At 35.4% G+C, this 18,143-nt stretch overlaps 1 protein-coding gene across 1 annotated transcript; it reads right to left on the bottom strand.

Annotated features, from left to right (window-relative positions):
- Positions 1-7,300: 7,300 nt before the first annotated feature.
- Positions 7,301-11,425, bottom strand: LOC118349837 (phospholipase D alpha 1-like). The gene is made up of 5 exons (XM_035695533.1): positions 11,346-11,425; positions 10,959-11,119; positions 9,981-10,058; positions 8,004-9,855; positions 7,301-7,897 (listed from the first exon to the last, which is right to left on the bottom strand). Exons 2-5 carry the CDS (start codon positions 11,055-11,057, stop codon positions 7,458-7,460), a joined length of 2,469 nt encoding a protein of 822 aa, XP_035551426.1. The 5' UTR covers positions 11,058-11,119; positions 11,346-11,425; the 3' UTR covers positions 7,301-7,457.
- Positions 11,426-18,143: the final 6,718 nt, after the last annotated feature.

The raw sequence follows: 18,143 nt of genomic DNA, 5'->3' as shown, positions 1-18,143 counted from the left end.
TAATTTAGTAATTTTAACTATGTTAAAATTCATAATAATATAACACTTTTCTGATTATAGAAATTCATCTATTATATAATATAATATAATAATAATATAAGCATGCTTAAAAAATTCATGATTATAGATGAAAGAATTATCCTTTGTATTATTATATTATCTATCAATTCTATGTAATAAGTGCCAATAGAAGCAGGCGTCGTCTAACACTTTTCTGCCAGTTTTGTCCTTGATTTTGAATTTGTTTCTCGTTTCTGTCCCTCAGCTCTATCATTTATGCCGATTTTGCCCCTGCTTATGTCTTTTTCCCCCTTTCTGTCCCCTAGCTCTGCTATTTTCTCTTTTGTTAACATAATTTCATTCGGAGACTTTCTCCCTCTTCAGAAGGGTCAGACAAATGGAGATGAAACCAATAAGAAAAAGAACCGACAAATTTTTAAAATCATATAGATCCTTGACTGACTTGAGCTCCCCAAGAACAAGGCCGGCCTATATAAAACAAAATGAGCAACAACAGTGAAAAGGGGAATGAGACTCTACTTACAGGTAGAATTCAAGGAGATATTGAATATTTTCATTTACCCAAAAACTAAAGAGATCAATATTCAATATCATTTGAAAGCAACGCGATTCAACTCCCAGGGAAAGGATTGAAATATTGCCCACAAACAAAGGAAACCAACTTATCCAATCGAAACCACTCAACCGGAACTCTCTGTGATTGGAGCAAAAAACGTGGTCAAATAAGCCAATAGACACACAGCCAATTCTTCAAGAACATCAACTTATCAGAGTACAAACATCCTGACATTCTCACCACCAATAGCTCACAAAATGGGATCTTTAAGAAGAAAGTATTTCAGAAGGCAACGAAAAAGAAATTGCTTGCAAAATTTCTGAACCAAAATGGGTTTGGTTCCCCTTTTCATTTGTACTTTTTTCTTATCAGTAGCCAAACTGCAACATCAACTTAATAGAAGGATGACAATCACAGTAGCAAGGTAGTTACTCACAATTTCTACCTTTTTTTTTTCCTTGGATGAGGTTCATAGACCAACCTTATTACTGGGTTGTTCCCACATAAAAGATCTAGCGCCATATTGATTGATTAAAGAATCAATATGTTACATAATACCTTGAAGATATATTTTGTGGAGGGATATAATGTTAATCCCAAGATTGGACCCAGCCACCAGGCCACATTAGATGACAAGATAAAGGGATAGGAGTGGGGGACAAGGGGGGACGTGGAGCAGGCAGATGACAGGAGATTTCAGAGCGGGTCAAAGGGAAAATAGGATGAGAACGGAAGCTAACACATACAAATGAGTCAGGTCTCATCACTGTAGATTGGCACACACAACAAGAATATACATAAAAAGCCTTCAATCATATGACCAATGGGCTCGATCAAATCTTCATCTTCTTCTTATTCTTCAGCAACCTCTCGAGAAAGACAACGTAATCCAACATGAAAAACTCCAACTTTATTTGTATAGTCAGATATGAGGAACCATGAGTGGCTGTAAACAAATATATTATAGTGGAAACTCCCCTCCCCAAACTCCCGTGGACATAGCCCTAGTGCCGAATCATGTAAATCTTTGTGTTCATCTCTATTTATTTCTCTGCACTTATGTTCTATGCATCGTCATGGATGTACTCATCGTCACTGTACAGCTACACCGGAACACTCCTTGGGGCTCCAAACAATACCGATCAAGGCCTAGTTGACTTAGTGGGCCGAAAAAGACTATTTCTTTCCCTCCACCCAATTGTTCGATTTTTCCAACATCAACAATGGCGCCGTCTATGAGATTCGTTTCACTTTCTAAGCCAGAGGTGAGAGAATGAAGATTTTTTGGTGTGCTGAATAAATCTCTGAATGAACCTTCCTCCAAATAAGTGCTCCCAACTTTACTGCTCTTATTTTTATTAGTGACGACATCGCATAAATCGAGCTCGCCCATAAGGGCCTGCACATGGGACTTGCAGTGCAAGTGACCAAGCCGCTCACCTTTCCGACACGGGGGTTTAGTTTGTGCCCGGAACATATGCACTAGTGGGTAAGTACTACACACCCGATGTGCAGTGCCACACAGGACACTGTGCTCGGTACGCACAGTGTCGTGCACGTATTAGCCATGCATGGCACGCACCATGGCAGCATGATGGGTGCACTTCTCTGGAGGGAACCATCGGCCACCATGAAGTTTGCTGGCATTCTTTGTCGCAGCTAGAGTGGTCACCGGGAATAATGGATGTGCACGACGAGCACCTTTTAAGTGTTGCCCCGAATGGCTCAAGGCAGTAACTGTCAGCCCACCAGATCCTCCAACTGTAATGACTTGGACCGTTAGAGGTTTCTATTGACGAGAGACCACCCCCGATGGAGGTAGAACCCCGGGGGAGTCGAGTGCACAGCCTTGCACATAGTAGGAGACGCGAAGCCCAGCCCCATTGTGGCACGACTGGGCCTCCAACGACCTCCAAAAGGGGTTGTCGGCTTTGTCTACCTCCCATGAGGTGGTCTCCAGACCACCCTAGTCGGCAGGCAGCGGCTATTGGCTGCATGGTGCATTAACTTGCATTTAATCTCAAGGCATCGTCATGAGCTACATGGACTTGATGGCAGTTACCACTTGCCATTGGGGCTTCTCTGAGGGGGTGTTTATCGACCACCCCGATCAACTAATGGTGTCGTTGGTCGCGCATGACCTTAGTGCGAGGGACGTACACAAAATGGATTCGGACCCGCTGTGCAACCAAAAGGCTCACGGCTGACCCTGTGAGCTTGCTAGACCTGCCGACGTGCACCACATGGCATGCCAGCATTTCTATCCTTGACCACACGTCCCTCATTGACAAAAGTCCCACACGTCGTAGGAGGCAATGGGGCTCGGTATCATCCACACGAGGGGAGCCCCTCCCCTCTAATGGCCATAGCAAGTTGACGGGCAACCCAGCCTCCACAACTTGGTGCCACTCAGCTCGGCAACCCTGCAACTGAGCTCCTTCTCCACAGCTTTGTGCCACCCCACAACTCGGCAACCATACAACCGAGCTCCTCTTTCACAACTTGGTGCCACTCGGCTCAGCAACCCTACACCCGAGCTCCTCCTCCATAGCTTGGTGCCATTCGGCTCGGCAATTCAGAAACCGAACTTCTCTTGCACTAAGTGATGCCGCTCTACTCAGCCACCATGGACTTGGTACCTCCTCCAGTTGCCATGCACTGCTTAGCCACCATGGACTCAATAGCTCTACCACTTGCATGGGACTCGAGCTCAGAGCAGGCCCTCACAACTTTGACCATGCACCAACATGCATAAGAGCTCAAACAAGGCCCTCAGGGCTCGGATAGACTCGAACCAGCTACACTGCATGACTCGGACCAGTCCCAACCACCCAAAGGCCGACCACTCAGAGACCAACTACTCTTCGAAACTCTCCCTAGCAGGCTCATCCAGGCTCCCCCAACGAGCTTATCCTGCATCTCCAAGCGAGCTCACCCTAACTCCCTAGCGGTCTCACCCGGACTCCAAGCGAGTTCATCCAGGCTCCCCTAACAGGCTCTTTGGGGGTCTCCCAGCAGGCTCGCTCGGACTCTCCCCAGCAGGCACATCCAGACTTTACCCAACAAACTCATTTGAGATCTCCCAAAGAGCACATCCGGGGTCTCCTAGTAGGCTCGTTCAAACTCTCCCTAGCAGAAGCATCTGGACTCTACCCAGTGGGCACGTACGAACCCTAGCCATTGGACACATCCAAGCACTCCCCAATGGGCACATACGGACTCTACTTGTGGGCCCATACAAACTATTTTAGTTGAGCATCAACAGTGGTGCATCTCCAACCTTCGCCTTGCTTCGATAGATAACACAACACGAACAAGTGCCTCGCACTACAAGCTCAGTCCCTTGGCTGGCCACAATGCATTAGCTAAGAGCCAAAACCTCCTGAGCTCAGCCCCTTCAAAACCAGTCATACACGAGTTACTTAACTTGCCGACCTTTATGCTAAAAGCCGAGTCTCTACACTCACCATGATGCATGATCGTTGCCAGTGGGTTACCTTTGGGAACGAGCTTTCAGAGTTAACAGGCCTTCGAGCTCCCCAACCATCTAGGATGGATTACCTTCGAGAACGAGCTGACGGGCTCAACAACCACCTAAAGTGGACCCAGGGGGTTAACGGACCCTCCAATCACTTTGCGTGGGCTACTTTACACAAACTCCAACACTAACAACAAATTGAAAACAAATGCATCAAATGAACATACACTTTACAAATAACAATAAACATCCAAGCTCTACACTGGCACCATATGCTGTTGAGTTAGCCTCCGACCACATCCGAGCTATGTACATGGTCGAGCCAATCTCTCGCCACATCCGAGCTCCAAGCTCACACCATAAGCGGTCGAGCTAATCTCCTACCACATCTCAGCTCTTCGCTTGCATTGTACGTGGTCGAGCTTATCTGCCACCACATTCGAGCTCTTCACTCATATGATACATGGTTGAATACCCCCCTTAGGGGTGAATTTGCCCCTGGAGGCATTTATTACTTAACACAAACAGATTATTTTGTTGATGACTTTATGCTGCATATTTTATCGTAAAGATTCTCAATAATTTTTGTTAGAACAAGTTGTCCTTAAGAATCGCAGGCTTCTGTGGAGGGATAAAATGTTAAGTCCAAGATTGGGCCCAATCACCAGGCCACATTAGATGACAAGATAAAGGGATAAGAGTGGGAGACAAGGAGGGACGTGGAGCAGACAGGTGGCATAAGGCTTCAGAACATGTTAGTAGGAAAATAGGAAGAGAAGGGAAGTTGACACAAGCAAAGGGTCAGGTCCCATCACTGTAGAGTGGCATACATAACAATGAGATATATAAAAAGCTTTCAGCCAGATGACCAGTGGGCTCGATCAAATCTTCTTCTTCTTCTTCAACAATCTTTCGAGGAAAAAAACGTCTCCATCAAGAAGAGCTCCAACTTTCTTTGTACAGTGAGACATGAGAGACCATGAGTAGTTGTAAACAAATATATTATAATGGAAACTCTCCTCCCCAAATCCCAGTGGACGTAGGCCTAATGTTGAATCATGCAAGTCTTTGTGTCCATCTCTCTATATTTTCTCTGCACTTATAATCTATCCATTGCCATGGACGTACGCATTCCGATTGTACAACAGTACCGGAACACTTCCGGGGGCTCCAAACAGTACCGATCAAGACCCAATTAACTCAGTGGGTTGGGAAGAACTCTTTCTCTCCCTCCGACTTGTTGTACGATTTTTTTCCGCATCAACATATTTTGAGCTTTGTAATTAGTCAAATATATTTTGTAGCTTTGATAAGTGTATAAATATAGAGCAATGCTACTCATCATCCCAACTTCCATCATCCTCCCATCATCCTATGATGTGTCATTAGATGATTGTCGATTATTTTTTTTATATTTCACTTATAAACCTATCATTTAATGCCACATCATGAGATGATGGAAAGATGATGGAAGTTAGGATGACGAATAGATTTTTTCATAAATATATATTGTAGCTTCACCCCTGAATTACCACCTCTTTTGCATCCCACCATCAAAACTTATAAATTTCGTATTCAAGTACAGTTTTGTAGCATTATCGTTCGCCATAGGCTGTAGAACCTCGGGGACAAATGCATCATAGAGCATAATCATCATTGAAAGTGACCAATTTTCTACAATTGAGAACATTTATACTTGAAAGAGACTAAAAAGGAACAAATACACGAATGCATTGCCAAAAATTAAAAAAAAAAAAAAGAAGAAGCTAATGATGCTTGAATATTAAAAAAAATTATTAGCCTATTTATTGAAATACCAAACAAACATAGTAAAATATATATACACACCTGCATAAAAGTTGAAGAATTCTAAAATATAATCATGATAAGTTCCCCCAAGGAGTGAAACCAATACTTCATCGACAAAAGATACCAAATCACCAGGACTAATGCAGAACAAACTTGATCTTTAATCTCGGGATACGTTATGTAATTTCCTAAGGAATCGAATCCCAGAGAGACTACTCAGTACTCGGATTAAAAGCAACAAAATTGATCTTTGAACTTTAGAGGGCCTAAAAAGCAAGGGGAGGTCTTGATTTTGGGGGCGGAAAGATGGAAAGCAAGGTGCTGCTACTTTGTTTGTATGAGTGGATGGAAGCAACTAGGGCATCAAAGCTAAATACGAAAAACTAAAAACTAGGGCATCAACTCTGAAAGCGCCACATTCACTACAAGATAATGGGTTTTTTTGTCTCTAATTTGTCCCAAAAGACCTTTGTTTTGGGATGAAATTTGAATTCTTCCCAAAAAATACTTTTAGGTGTATTATAGTGTGTAAAATGGACCAATTGGCCATGAACAATATTGGGTCATACATAAATAATATGCAATAAATGCAACACAACCTTAATTAATTTAAAGCTTATAACCTAGTCATTTTATGATGCATTTGCACCGCATAATCAAAAAACAAAAAAAGATGAAAGGCGTTCTTTGCAATTGGAATGTTACGAACCCAAGGGGCAACCTTAAAGACAAAATCATTCAAGTATCTTCGATGCAGTGTTTTAAAGAAAAAATAATTCAAATACTATGTCGATACAAATTTATCAAATGTAGCAATATATGGCAAATGACTAGGAGTTGTAATATGTGATATGACCTATGAACCCAACACGAACACGACACGAAATTAACTAATTTGGGATTGATGTTAATAGGTTTAGTAAAAACGGGTTCACCTGTTGAGACACGACTTATAAACAGGTCAATAACGTGTCATGTTAACATATTTCTAATTAATTATTAAACAGGTCAAAACAGATGAAATGACAAGTCTCGTTATCAAAGTAGGTTGAGTTAGGATTTGAAAATTTGATACGTTTAGCTTAACGGATTGAATTTGGATTGACTTATATAGTTGAATGTTCATAATTTGCGATGATACGAACACACGATTTGCCACCCCAAGGAAGATCATGTTACAAATAGAGAAAGCAGTACTGAACGATTAATTCAAAAAAAAAAAAAAAAAGGGAAAAAGTACATATTTTTGTGCGGTAATTACGACTAAAGTGGAATCCAAATTAAAAGGCAATTTCTTAGAAAGTGAAAATTGAAAGGTCTTTTAAAAATTAAAAAAAATAAAAGTCTTAAATTTATGGAAGAGATTGTAATTTTAAAAAATGAAATGTTTTATTTAGACAATATATACAATATTATTAGATAATGCACTCCTTGTACGTAGTTCAGTTGTCACTAGCTACTACACGAGTTTCATTCTTAGGTATTTGATGAGTCTCACATCATGATTACAATATACATAGGTAATCAAATTCATGCTAAAACTAAAAGTATTAATGGTGAAGAATTACAAAGGGCATGCATGCATGCCACTAATTAAGTGGTGAGGATTGGAGGAAGATAATCAGATTTAGTACCCATAACACGAGCCATAGTGTCAGGGAAGAGTTCGAACCCAGGCAGGGGCAGTATTTTAGTCTCTCCCATATCAATAGTAAGTTGGATGGGGTATGGTAGCAAGTGACCTTCCATATCATGGAATGTCTCTCTCACGTATAAATCCCAATATTGCTGAGCAAGACTATTTACCAGAAAGACACATGACTTGCTTTCTGGTTGTCGAAAGGGCTCCAAAAATCCTCCAAGGTGCTCAAGCCACAATGCATTCCTGAATTCATGGATTTGCCCCCTTGCTGAGTATGTGGAGGCTAAATAATGTGGTTGGAATGCCCCCATTGCAATCTCAGAGTCTCTTGCTCCGTCCATTGACCTCTGGTTGATGTTGGCAGATCCAATGATTATGTATTCATCATCAACTACAAGTTAAACATGATTATTTTCATGTCAGTCAAACATGATAATATTGAAGCATTAGGACAAATTAATTAGAAGAGATGACGAATTAATTAGTCATTTACTTACCTATCATCATTTTTGCATGGACATATATCATGAAGCGACGAGCCTCTTGAGCTCTACTATAATCAGTGTTAGGTTCTGGTCTCTCTGGAGGTATATACTCCCCCACTTTCACTGCCTCTCGATTCCCAAGGCAATAGAAATTCAGATAGTTTCGAGGGTCTTCATCAAGTCTATTTCTTTGCAGGGCTTTGGTGATATCAGAATACATCATTTCCATAGTCCTTCTCTGCCAATCCAATATTGCTTGAACATAAGCACTCTCAGGTATACCTTCTGGCCACATTGGGATCACAATATAGACAACAAACCTCTCCCTTGCTTCAATCTTACTAACAATCTTTAGCGAGAGCTCCTTTGGAATGAGATGCAAAGCATCAATGTCCTCTACCTTGATGTCGTTTGGGCTCCAACCGAACGAGCTTCCTAGAAAATACTGGTTCTCAATGTAGATGAAGTTTTTTGCTCGTCGAATAGCATTGATATATGCATCTTGAATGCTTCGATCGATGGTGTTATCTTTCCTACTAATAAGCCCTACTGCATATGCAACATCAGGTTTTTCAGGAAAACCAGAAACGTCCCCACCATCAATAGATCGAAAGATTTGAACATTCCATGTTTCAGTATCATCTAATGAGGTAACTGGTGATGGATGGATTAAAATTTCATTAAGTTGGTTTAGTTTAATTAGGAACTTGTCCCCAACTTGCTTTTTCCATCTTTGCTCAAAATTGTACAAGACATCCCAAGCAACAGGCCCCTCTAGTTGGCAATGAATGTCATGCCAAGGCTCCCTCGGACCGCCTTTCTTGATTGAAGCAGTCGCAAAATTTGGCTGATGGAAGTCATTATGGTGAATTGTCTCCAATGTACTCATGAATAAAGGATGTTCCGTTGTATCATATCTCCCATCACAAAGATCAATACCACCAATGAAACTCACAATCCTCCGCTTTTGTGATCCTCCATCAGGCACTTCCCTATCAACAACTATTGTCTTTTGATTGTGAGTAAACATGGTAGAAATTTTAAAACCTTGAACTATACTTCTTCGATCGTCAAGATTACGAGGGCACAAAAAGCAATGCACCTTCGTGTTTCGAAAGTATTCTTCAGTTTCTTGGTTGTGAGTCGCCATCAAACCATCCTTCTTCAGTTTCTTGACAAAAGTTCTGTCATCCCAGACAAGCATAAGAACCATCACACCTTCATCAGCCTTCTTCTTAAGAAGATCCCCTAATGTGAGGTTGTCGTCTTGCTTTGGCCTCCTATAATCCCTTATCAAGGTTATCTCAGTATACACAGACCATCCAGCTATATAAATTAGGTGTCTTGCATTGGTGATTGCGTCAAAGATGTCCTCCCAGCATCCTTGGGGCTTATAACGATCTCCAATGGGTTCCAAAAGCTTAGGCATAGCATCTAGGACATGGGCATCTTGGTATAAAGTAACTTTGCAACCTTGTCTTTGCTTGAAGAATGTGCGAGGAACTCCCTCAAAGTCAGGAGTTATGATTTGCTGAGACCAATCTTGGGCAATATTTAAAAATTGAAGCTTGACGTGGATTCTAGATTGTATAGGGTTGTGGTCTTCATCTAGTATGTCAACCCATCTATCAACCATATCTCCCCTCATGACATCCCCAACCGGCACATAAGCCCTTCCAATTAATGTTGCCCCCATAGGGTTGTCTTCTTTGATAGTGAATATGATATGTGAAATATAATGGGCGCAGTATATGTTGAAGGACTCGAACCACTGGGTGTGAGAGGCTTGAATTTCTACCATTCTAGTCCGCCCAACCCTGGACTTATCTAAATCAACTGTTGCATAGAGCTTGAATCTAGCAATCTGCAATATAGTGTTTTGATTTGTCAAAAAATATTTAATAAATGGTGATAATTAATGAGGTGCTTGATAATGTACAAAAAATAAAGATGAGTTTGTTGGTTTGTTGCAGAGGAAAAACAATTTACCAGAGGCTTGCCTTGCACTAATCTCTTGAGTTGGGCTAGAAACCATTTCCCGGATTGTTGCGTGCATTGCCGCAATTTCTAAATTTGAAGAAAAGAAAATGCTTAGAAAGAGTTTTGGAAAACACTTACAGTTAATGGTGGATGGGTATAAAAAATTTACTGAATTTGATCTGAATATCAAAATGTTCAGAACGATATATATATATATATATATATATATATATTTATTTATATAGATCCATTAATTCTAAACTGATCTTAACTATTAGTGATCTAATTGAAGCGTAGCACTATATAGGTACGTAATTGCTAGGAAATAAATAAGTACTATATATATATGATCTCCTTTTGGGTCCAGTTCAAACAATATTCAATTATATTGATATTAAAATTCGTATATTTCCTATAATTATATAAATAGGTGAACGAATATGGTATTTATGATTACAAGAAAATTATTTATTTATGATAAGTTATTTACTGTTAAACTAATTATTTTTTGTCAAAATTCTCGTAAATAGTCATTCTTTTTACAAATAACTCATATATTATTATTATTATTTTATTTTTTTTGTAGTGATTCCTCTTGGGTTCATCTCCTATAAAGTTAGTAATATCTCGATCATATATCATACCTTAATTAATTACTAGCTACTAAGCTGCTAGCTGGTACCTGATCGATCTTCTTATATAAATATATATATATATATATATATATATTTATATAACTATCCTGATCAATCTAGATCATCTCTCTAATTAATACATGTCATGATCGATTCCTTCTTTGATAACTAAAGTATCTAACAATTAATTCATGAACTGAGACGTACGTACATGAATTAGAAATTAGAAATCGAAAACAAAACCTTAATATATAAATATACTAAATCCCAAAAGAGATCAATTATAGCTGAAATTAATTGCGGCCAAAATCATAAAAGTCTTTGATCTTGAGAATTCAAAAAATGTACGTACCTTTCGAAGGTCGTTGAAGCCAAGGCCATAGTTTATCCTATCAACTTCGTAAATGGTTGTCAGAAGTGTCCCGTGGAGCAACGCTTGATCATCAGCCATTGATCCCAGCTAGTGCTCGTTATATATAAATTTTCCTAGCTCGATATATAGGAAATGCAGAACTGCAAGAAAAGGGATTAGGATCTAATTTAAATATTAAAAAAAATTCTGTCGTCTAGAAGAATTAATTTCGTAATTATAGCATGCATTTACCAGATATTAATATACATTAACTATTAATTAATTAATTGTTAGAATCATATCTATGTAAGAATTGAGAAAACAATTTATAATTAGGTAACAAATGCAAAAGAAAGGCATGCAGCGCTAGCTAGCTAAGATCATCACCTGTATAAATTAAGGAAAACAAAATATGATGGTAGGGACGTTATATATTAAGGAATATATTTAGAGAGAGAGAGAGAGAGAGAGAGAGAGAGAGAGCAAGAGAGATAATAGAATGGAGTTTTGAATGAAGGAAGAGGTATTACTATCTACTTTATATAGAGAAGTCAAGCAAGAATCAGTTCCCGCCTTTGCTTCCATCCATGAATTCTTGCTTAATGCTTATATTACTTACTCTCGAGGGAGAACCCTTTTAATAGGCCACCTAATAATTGGTTGCCTCCGAGTCGCAACTACGTTTGTTATATGCCTATTAGAGTTATGTTGCATATAGTCATTTTTGTATATCTTTTACACATTTTATTGATGTGATTAGATAAAACAATTATTTTATGTTAAAAAAATGACGCAACCAATTATATTAATGAAGTGCATAAAGGAATACACAAAATTGACTGCACATAAATTTTTTTATTATTAATTGTACACTGCAAGCCCAATAATGAAATTATGTTCCCAATTTTTTTATCTTCTTTGTCCCTAACTCTTTTGCATCATTGCAAGCCAAGCTGATTACTTACAGATTTACAAATTTCTATACTAAGCTTTTTAAGTACTTTTTCTATATATTTTTTTTGATCTAAATATAATAGATTTGAATTCTTATATCAAGAATATAGATGGTTTCACCTATGTATTTAATTTCAAATTTAGATTTCAAGAATTCTTTTGTTTCATTCATCGTATCTGGACAATTACTTGCTAGTAATATATCATCAATATACAATGATAATAATGTTAAATTATTATTATTTTTCCATATGTATACACAATGATCTAGTGGACTCATTTCATATCTCATTTCCAAAATAGCTGGGTGAAACTTTAAATACCATTGTCTTGAAGATTGCTTAAGTCCATACAGTGACTTTCTCAACCTGTAGACTTTCTCTTCATATTTTTTAATTTAGAATCCTTCTAGTTGACTCATAAATATATCATCTTTTAATTCACCACTGAAAAAAATATGTTTTTACGTCTAACTGATGTAATTCCAAATACATCTTGGCAATAATAGACAAGATGATCCTTACGAATCTGAACCTCGCCACAGGAAAATACATATCTACAAAGTCTACACCTGGTTGTTGATTATATCCCTTGGCCACTAACTTTGCTTTATACATTTCCAAATTACCATCAACTTTAAATTTTTTTTTCTGAGAAATCATTTACAATTAAGCCATTTTCTTTCTGTTAACTCTCAAACATTATTTTTGTTTATTGATTCTATTTCATCTTTTATGGCCTCAAGTCATCTATCTGAATCAATACTATTGATATTCTCAGAAAAATTTTCAGGGTCATTTTCTAAATTTTTCAAACTGATATTTAGCGCATAACGATTTTGAAATAATATTGATAGTCGTTTGGTTCTTTTACTCTCATTATCTCCAACATCAATACCTAAAAATTGATTTTTATTTGACTTTCTTTTATTTTTATTATTATGTATTTGAATAATATCATAATTTGTATTGTTAGACTCTGTGAAAATTTATTGATTTTCTAAATCTATCTGATCAACCGGAGAAGAAAATGGCACCCTTACTTTCTATCAATTCTCTTTCAAAATATGATAAAATCTGTAACTACTTATGTTTTCTACATATCAAATAGACCTGCATTACCAGATTTTACATTTTAATTTATCCTTTAGTGGCCTTGAAATAAACACTTATACCTTACAACCCCACACATTGACATTGCTTAAGCCTGATTTATGTCTCATCCATAACTCGTAAGGTATAAGAGGTTTTGTTTTGGTTTCAAGTTTTAATATATATATATATATATATATATGACAATTGATAATGCTTCACCCCAAAAATGTGTTGGTAGATCGACATATGCCATCATCGATCGCACCATATCCAATAAAGTTCTATTTATATTTTCTGCAATATCATTATGTCGAGGTTTATATGACATAACATAGTATAAATGTGTTTTATACCATTCAATTTGCAGAAATTATCCAAAACTTCAAATTCCTCTCATCTATCACTATTCAAACTTTTAATGAGTCTACCCAACTGAGTTTCTAATTCTAATTTAAATTTTTTAAATTTCTTAATTACCTTAGATTTATGTTTGAATAACTAGATATGCTCATATTTTGAATAATCATCAGTGAAAGTAATAAAGTACTAATTTTCTCTATAAGTTTTAGTTTTAAAAGGTCCACAAATATCAGAATGTATAATTTCTAGTAAATCTGTAAATTTTTAATTTTTTGAAAAAAGATTTACTACTCTTTTTTTTTTTTATACATGGTTCACATATATCCAAATTATCTGAGTTTATTTGTGATATTAATCATCTTTTACACATTTTGATCATCTTATTTTTATTTATATGGCTTAATCTTAAATGTCATAAATATGCACAATCTGTAGATAAGTACTTTATTAATATCAACATTTAGTACATATATATCGTGATCTTTCACGCATTTCACTGACACGTTACCCTTATTTATTATAATAGTTTCAGACCTAAACTCAACTATGTAATCTTTTTGTAACATACTAGTCATAGATTTTGGGTATATAAATAAATCTTCTAGTTATTTTTCTATTATTATTATTATTTTTGTAATCTTATTAGATTATACATTTATTAATTTTAATAATTAATATTATAATTTTGTTTGAATTTACTAAAGTTCCATTTTATTATTAATAATTATTACTAGATTTTATCATATTTTACATCCCTCTAAAATTTTAGTTTGAAGTCAAATCTTAGTAAAAATCTCAATCTTAGCAAAAATCCCTCTGAAACAAACACGTTGAAGTCCCAATCCCGTCTATATATATTCAACTTCCTCCCTCACTCGCAAAATTTAGAACAATCTTCTTCAAATCAGTACTCACAAAATCTCAATCAAGCCACTTCACTGTCGACCACAGGGAACGTCGGATCCAGGAGATCAATCTCCTCTCTCGGTAAGGCTCTCTTTCTTCTTACTGTTCTTTTCTTCCCACTAGTTATGAGATCTCTCTCCCTCTCTCACAGTTTCCTCTCACAGCTTTCTCTTTTTCTCGGTTTCTTCGTCGTCCAGACCTCTTTTTTTTTGTGAAATAAAAAGGGGCCGTTAGTTATGTGACCTAGAATTATGGGTAGGTTGTTTTGAAATTACCGAACCTGCCATCAAAAAGTTGATTCACATCCCTACTTTTTCAAAACATTAAAAAGTCTTTAGCTTCAGTTATACTCATAGTTAACTTTTCAATATTTACAAAAATTGCCACTAAAAAGTTGGCCATGTAACCCTCATGTAAGAGTCTTTGGATCCATTTGAATGTTGAAGTGAGTTGAGTTGAGTTGAGTTGAGTTGAGTTGAGTTGAGATAATAAAATATTATTAAAATATTATTTATTACTATTATTATTATTTTAAAATTTAAAAAATTTGAATTGTTTATTATATTTTGTATTGAAATTTAAAAAAGTTATAATGATGAGTTGAGATGAATTGAGAAGAATTTTAGTTCCAAACGAAGCCTTAAACTTTTATTTTATTTTTTCACCAAAGTCTTGCTGCAAGTCGTTCCCGTAAACCCCGAGCCTTTGTTTACTCCTCATGATATAAGTTGGGTTTTTTTTTTTTAGTTTCAGTTTACTGCAAGTGTTAAATAAAGATGATTTCAAAGATCCATTGATCCTTGATGCGTAAACCCCGAGCCCTCTGTTTTATGAACTACCTGTAGTATTTTAATGGGCCTTGGGCCTTAAGCCCGCTTCTGAATTCCTCATGTGGGCTTGAGTATTTTATTTATTGTTGGATTGGACTTAATATTTTAAAGAAGAGTTTTTACTTAAATAAATATATTAGTCATGGACTTATTTTATAAGAATGTGTTTAAAGAATTGGAAATAGATTTTAAAATATACTATTGAGGCTAATATTTTAGTTAATATTTCCTTTGTCAATTTTGTAGGATTTTAATAAAATTATTATGTTATACTTTAAATAGAAAAATTAAGGAATATGTTATGAGTTTTTGAATAATTATATTAAAAAATGAAACATATTTTAAGAATTAGGATTTTTATGACTTATTTTAAAATAGCTCTAGTATCCTACTAAATTATAATATATTATTAGTATTTAAGTAATTTAAAATATGATTTATCGATTATGGTGTTACTCAACGATTTATTTAACTATCTTTTGGATTATGAATTTATATAAGTAAGATATTAGTACATGTTGTTCCTAGACAAATTTAGTGATAGTTAATATTGCGTATAGGTGACGAGCTACAAAGTGAGATATAAGAAGAAGCACAGTGAAGTAAGTAATTTGATCACAAATTGGTAAGTAAAAGTATTCCAATAATTTTCTTTAAAATAATAACAACTTACAAGATATTGAAGATTTCCAATGCACTTTAATCCTCTCATCGAGATTTGCAAAAGTTTATCTCTTGGATTTTCAAACCTTTGAAGATGACTATAATATGTAAGCGTGGTTATTAAACCAAACACTTGTCTATTTATTGTCTTTACGATGCACGAAAAAATTCCTTCTAACATGACCTGGCTCTTGATTCCACTGTAGAATTATGAAAAAAAAATAGTAACAAAATTTGGCAATATGGTAACATTCTTGTGAGAGTATTTATCCCACAAATTGGTGATGGACAAAGAGAATTGAATGAATGAATTTGTGTACCAATAACCCCTATTTATAGGCCATCATACACCGGCTGATAAATGGCATAACCATTAGTAACTTAATGGTTAATTGGCAAATGATACAATTTTAAGAAGAGACAACCTTTTGATTGTCTCTTGTTACTTTCTTAACACTCACCTCTCATGAGAATCATCACTGTGAAGAGATTGTTATTCTATGAGATATACTATTTGGTGATCACATTCCTTAAAATTACAAGATCCTCCTTAACCTTCAATTTGACGCCTATGGTTCGGTTGGTAAGGGAAAAGAAAAGGACTAAAATAGCAGAGAAATGAACTTTTGGGCGTGAATGGAGGTATGAGTGGTACGAGGCCTTTAGATTCTGATATTTTCAGGATTGTATCCTTTTTTTTTTTTTTTTGGTGAACCTGGGCGGGATGATGGGAGAAGCTGCGTGGGAGAAGAATATGGAGAAGAAGTCACAAAGGAGCTGAAGAAGCTTCAATTTTAATACTTTTGTTTTGTTTTGTTTTTTTTCTTTTAACTTATCCACGCCAGCCATTTGTGCAATTCGTGCATTACATGGATTTTCCTGTAGCACTGCTATTTTTATTAGGGATGATAAACAGTTTGGTCGGACCGAATGGACCAACCATTTCGATCCGGACTGGATCGGACCGAGTCTCGGTCCGATCTGGTCCACATTTTAGAGGATCGAAAACATTCAGTCCGGTCCACGGTCCACGATTTTTTCGGACCGGACTGGACCGAATGAAAAATAAAATAAAAAATATTTTTTATATAATAATTGTACAATTAACAATATAAATTTTTAAATATATTATTAATATTTGTTAATATTCTATAAATTAACAATATTTTATATATATCTTCATCTAATATATCACTATTAACAATATAAAATTTTAAATATGCTATTAACACTTGTTAATATTCTATAAATTAATAAATATATAATATCAATTAGTTAATTATATAGTAATTATATAAATTAATAATATAATTTTCATCTAATTTATTATCATTGACCATATAAAATATTTTTTTATTGAGTTTGTTACATAATCCACATTAATAAGTCACTTAATTTAATTTAGTATTTTAAATAAAAATTTTATATTAATTATTTAAAAAAAATTTAAAAAAAAAAAGCCGGATCGACTGGACCGGTCCGGTCCGGTCCCTTTGGATGTTCGGTTCGGTCTGGTCCGGAAAAATGATAGACCGAAAATATTCGATCCATTACCGGACCGGACCGTTTGTAGCCCTAGTTTTTATGTATTGATATAGAAACTTGTTGTATCAACTTACATAAAAAAAATTTTATCAATACTTTAATATATTTGATGAATATAACGAATATTACAATAATTTATGTGCTACACACCAAGCGATTATAAATATCACAACACAAAAAAGATCTAAAAAGTACAAGCGCCTTTAAAATTACTAAGCGAAAAATAGAACGACATAAATTAATAAAGAAAAAAATCAGCAGGTATAAAGTCGTGTTAAAAGCTAATTAATATGAATCTTTGCAAGGTAAATATAACACTTGTAGTTAATTGGATGTTGTGAAAATGCATATGTGTACGTATACGTACGTACTTAAAATAATGTACCAGATTATTTTATTTTATTTTACAAAAGCCTATTTTTCAGTATTTTCAAGAAAAAAACATATTGAAAAAAAACATATCACTAATTCATGATTGTAGATTGAATATTTTTCAGAATAATAAAAATATACCAAAATAGAAAACTAAGTTTTCTTTTATTTTTATAAAAAAACCTATATTTTATTATGTTTTTTTAAGAGTCACGTTGAGAAGCATATTACTAATGTATTGAACATTGTCCATAATAATAAAAATATCAAAATGAAAAACTAAATTTTGTGAAAAAAATTAATAACTAAAGCTAGAAACAACTAATTAACTTTTTAATAAAATACATATAAAACAAAAGAAAATTCAATATTCATCACGTAACATGCATGCAACACACAATACAATCTATTACATATATATTACATTATTGGTATTTATAAATTACATTACAAGACACAAC

This window comes from Juglans regia, chromosome 11 (genome assembly GCF_001411555.2).
Source record: "Juglans regia cultivar Chandler chromosome 11, Walnut 2.0, whole genome shotgun sequence".
Taxonomy (NCBI): domain Eukaryota; kingdom Viridiplantae; phylum Streptophyta; class Magnoliopsida; order Fagales; family Juglandaceae; genus Juglans; species Juglans regia.
The sequence above is the reverse complement of the archived record's forward strand: the minus strand, read 5'-3'. Positions and strand labels throughout refer to the sequence as shown.

What these genes read in the sequence shown, in the direction of transcription:
- LOC118349837 (XM_035695533.1), bottom strand. Translation starts at nt 11,057, where the DNA reads ATGGCTGATGATCAAGCGTTGCTCCACGGGACACTTCTGACAACCATT. An exon ending in TAGTGCAAGGCAAGCCTCTG is followed by an intron (nt 9,856 to 9,980) that starts GTAAATTGTTTT and finishes ACTATATTGCAG; the next exon opens with ATTGCTAGATTCAAGCTCTA. An exon ending in CCATGCAAAAATGATGATAG is followed by an intron (nt 7,898 to 8,003) that starts GTAAGTAAATGA and finishes TTTAACTTGTAG; the next exon opens with TTGATGATGAATACATAATC.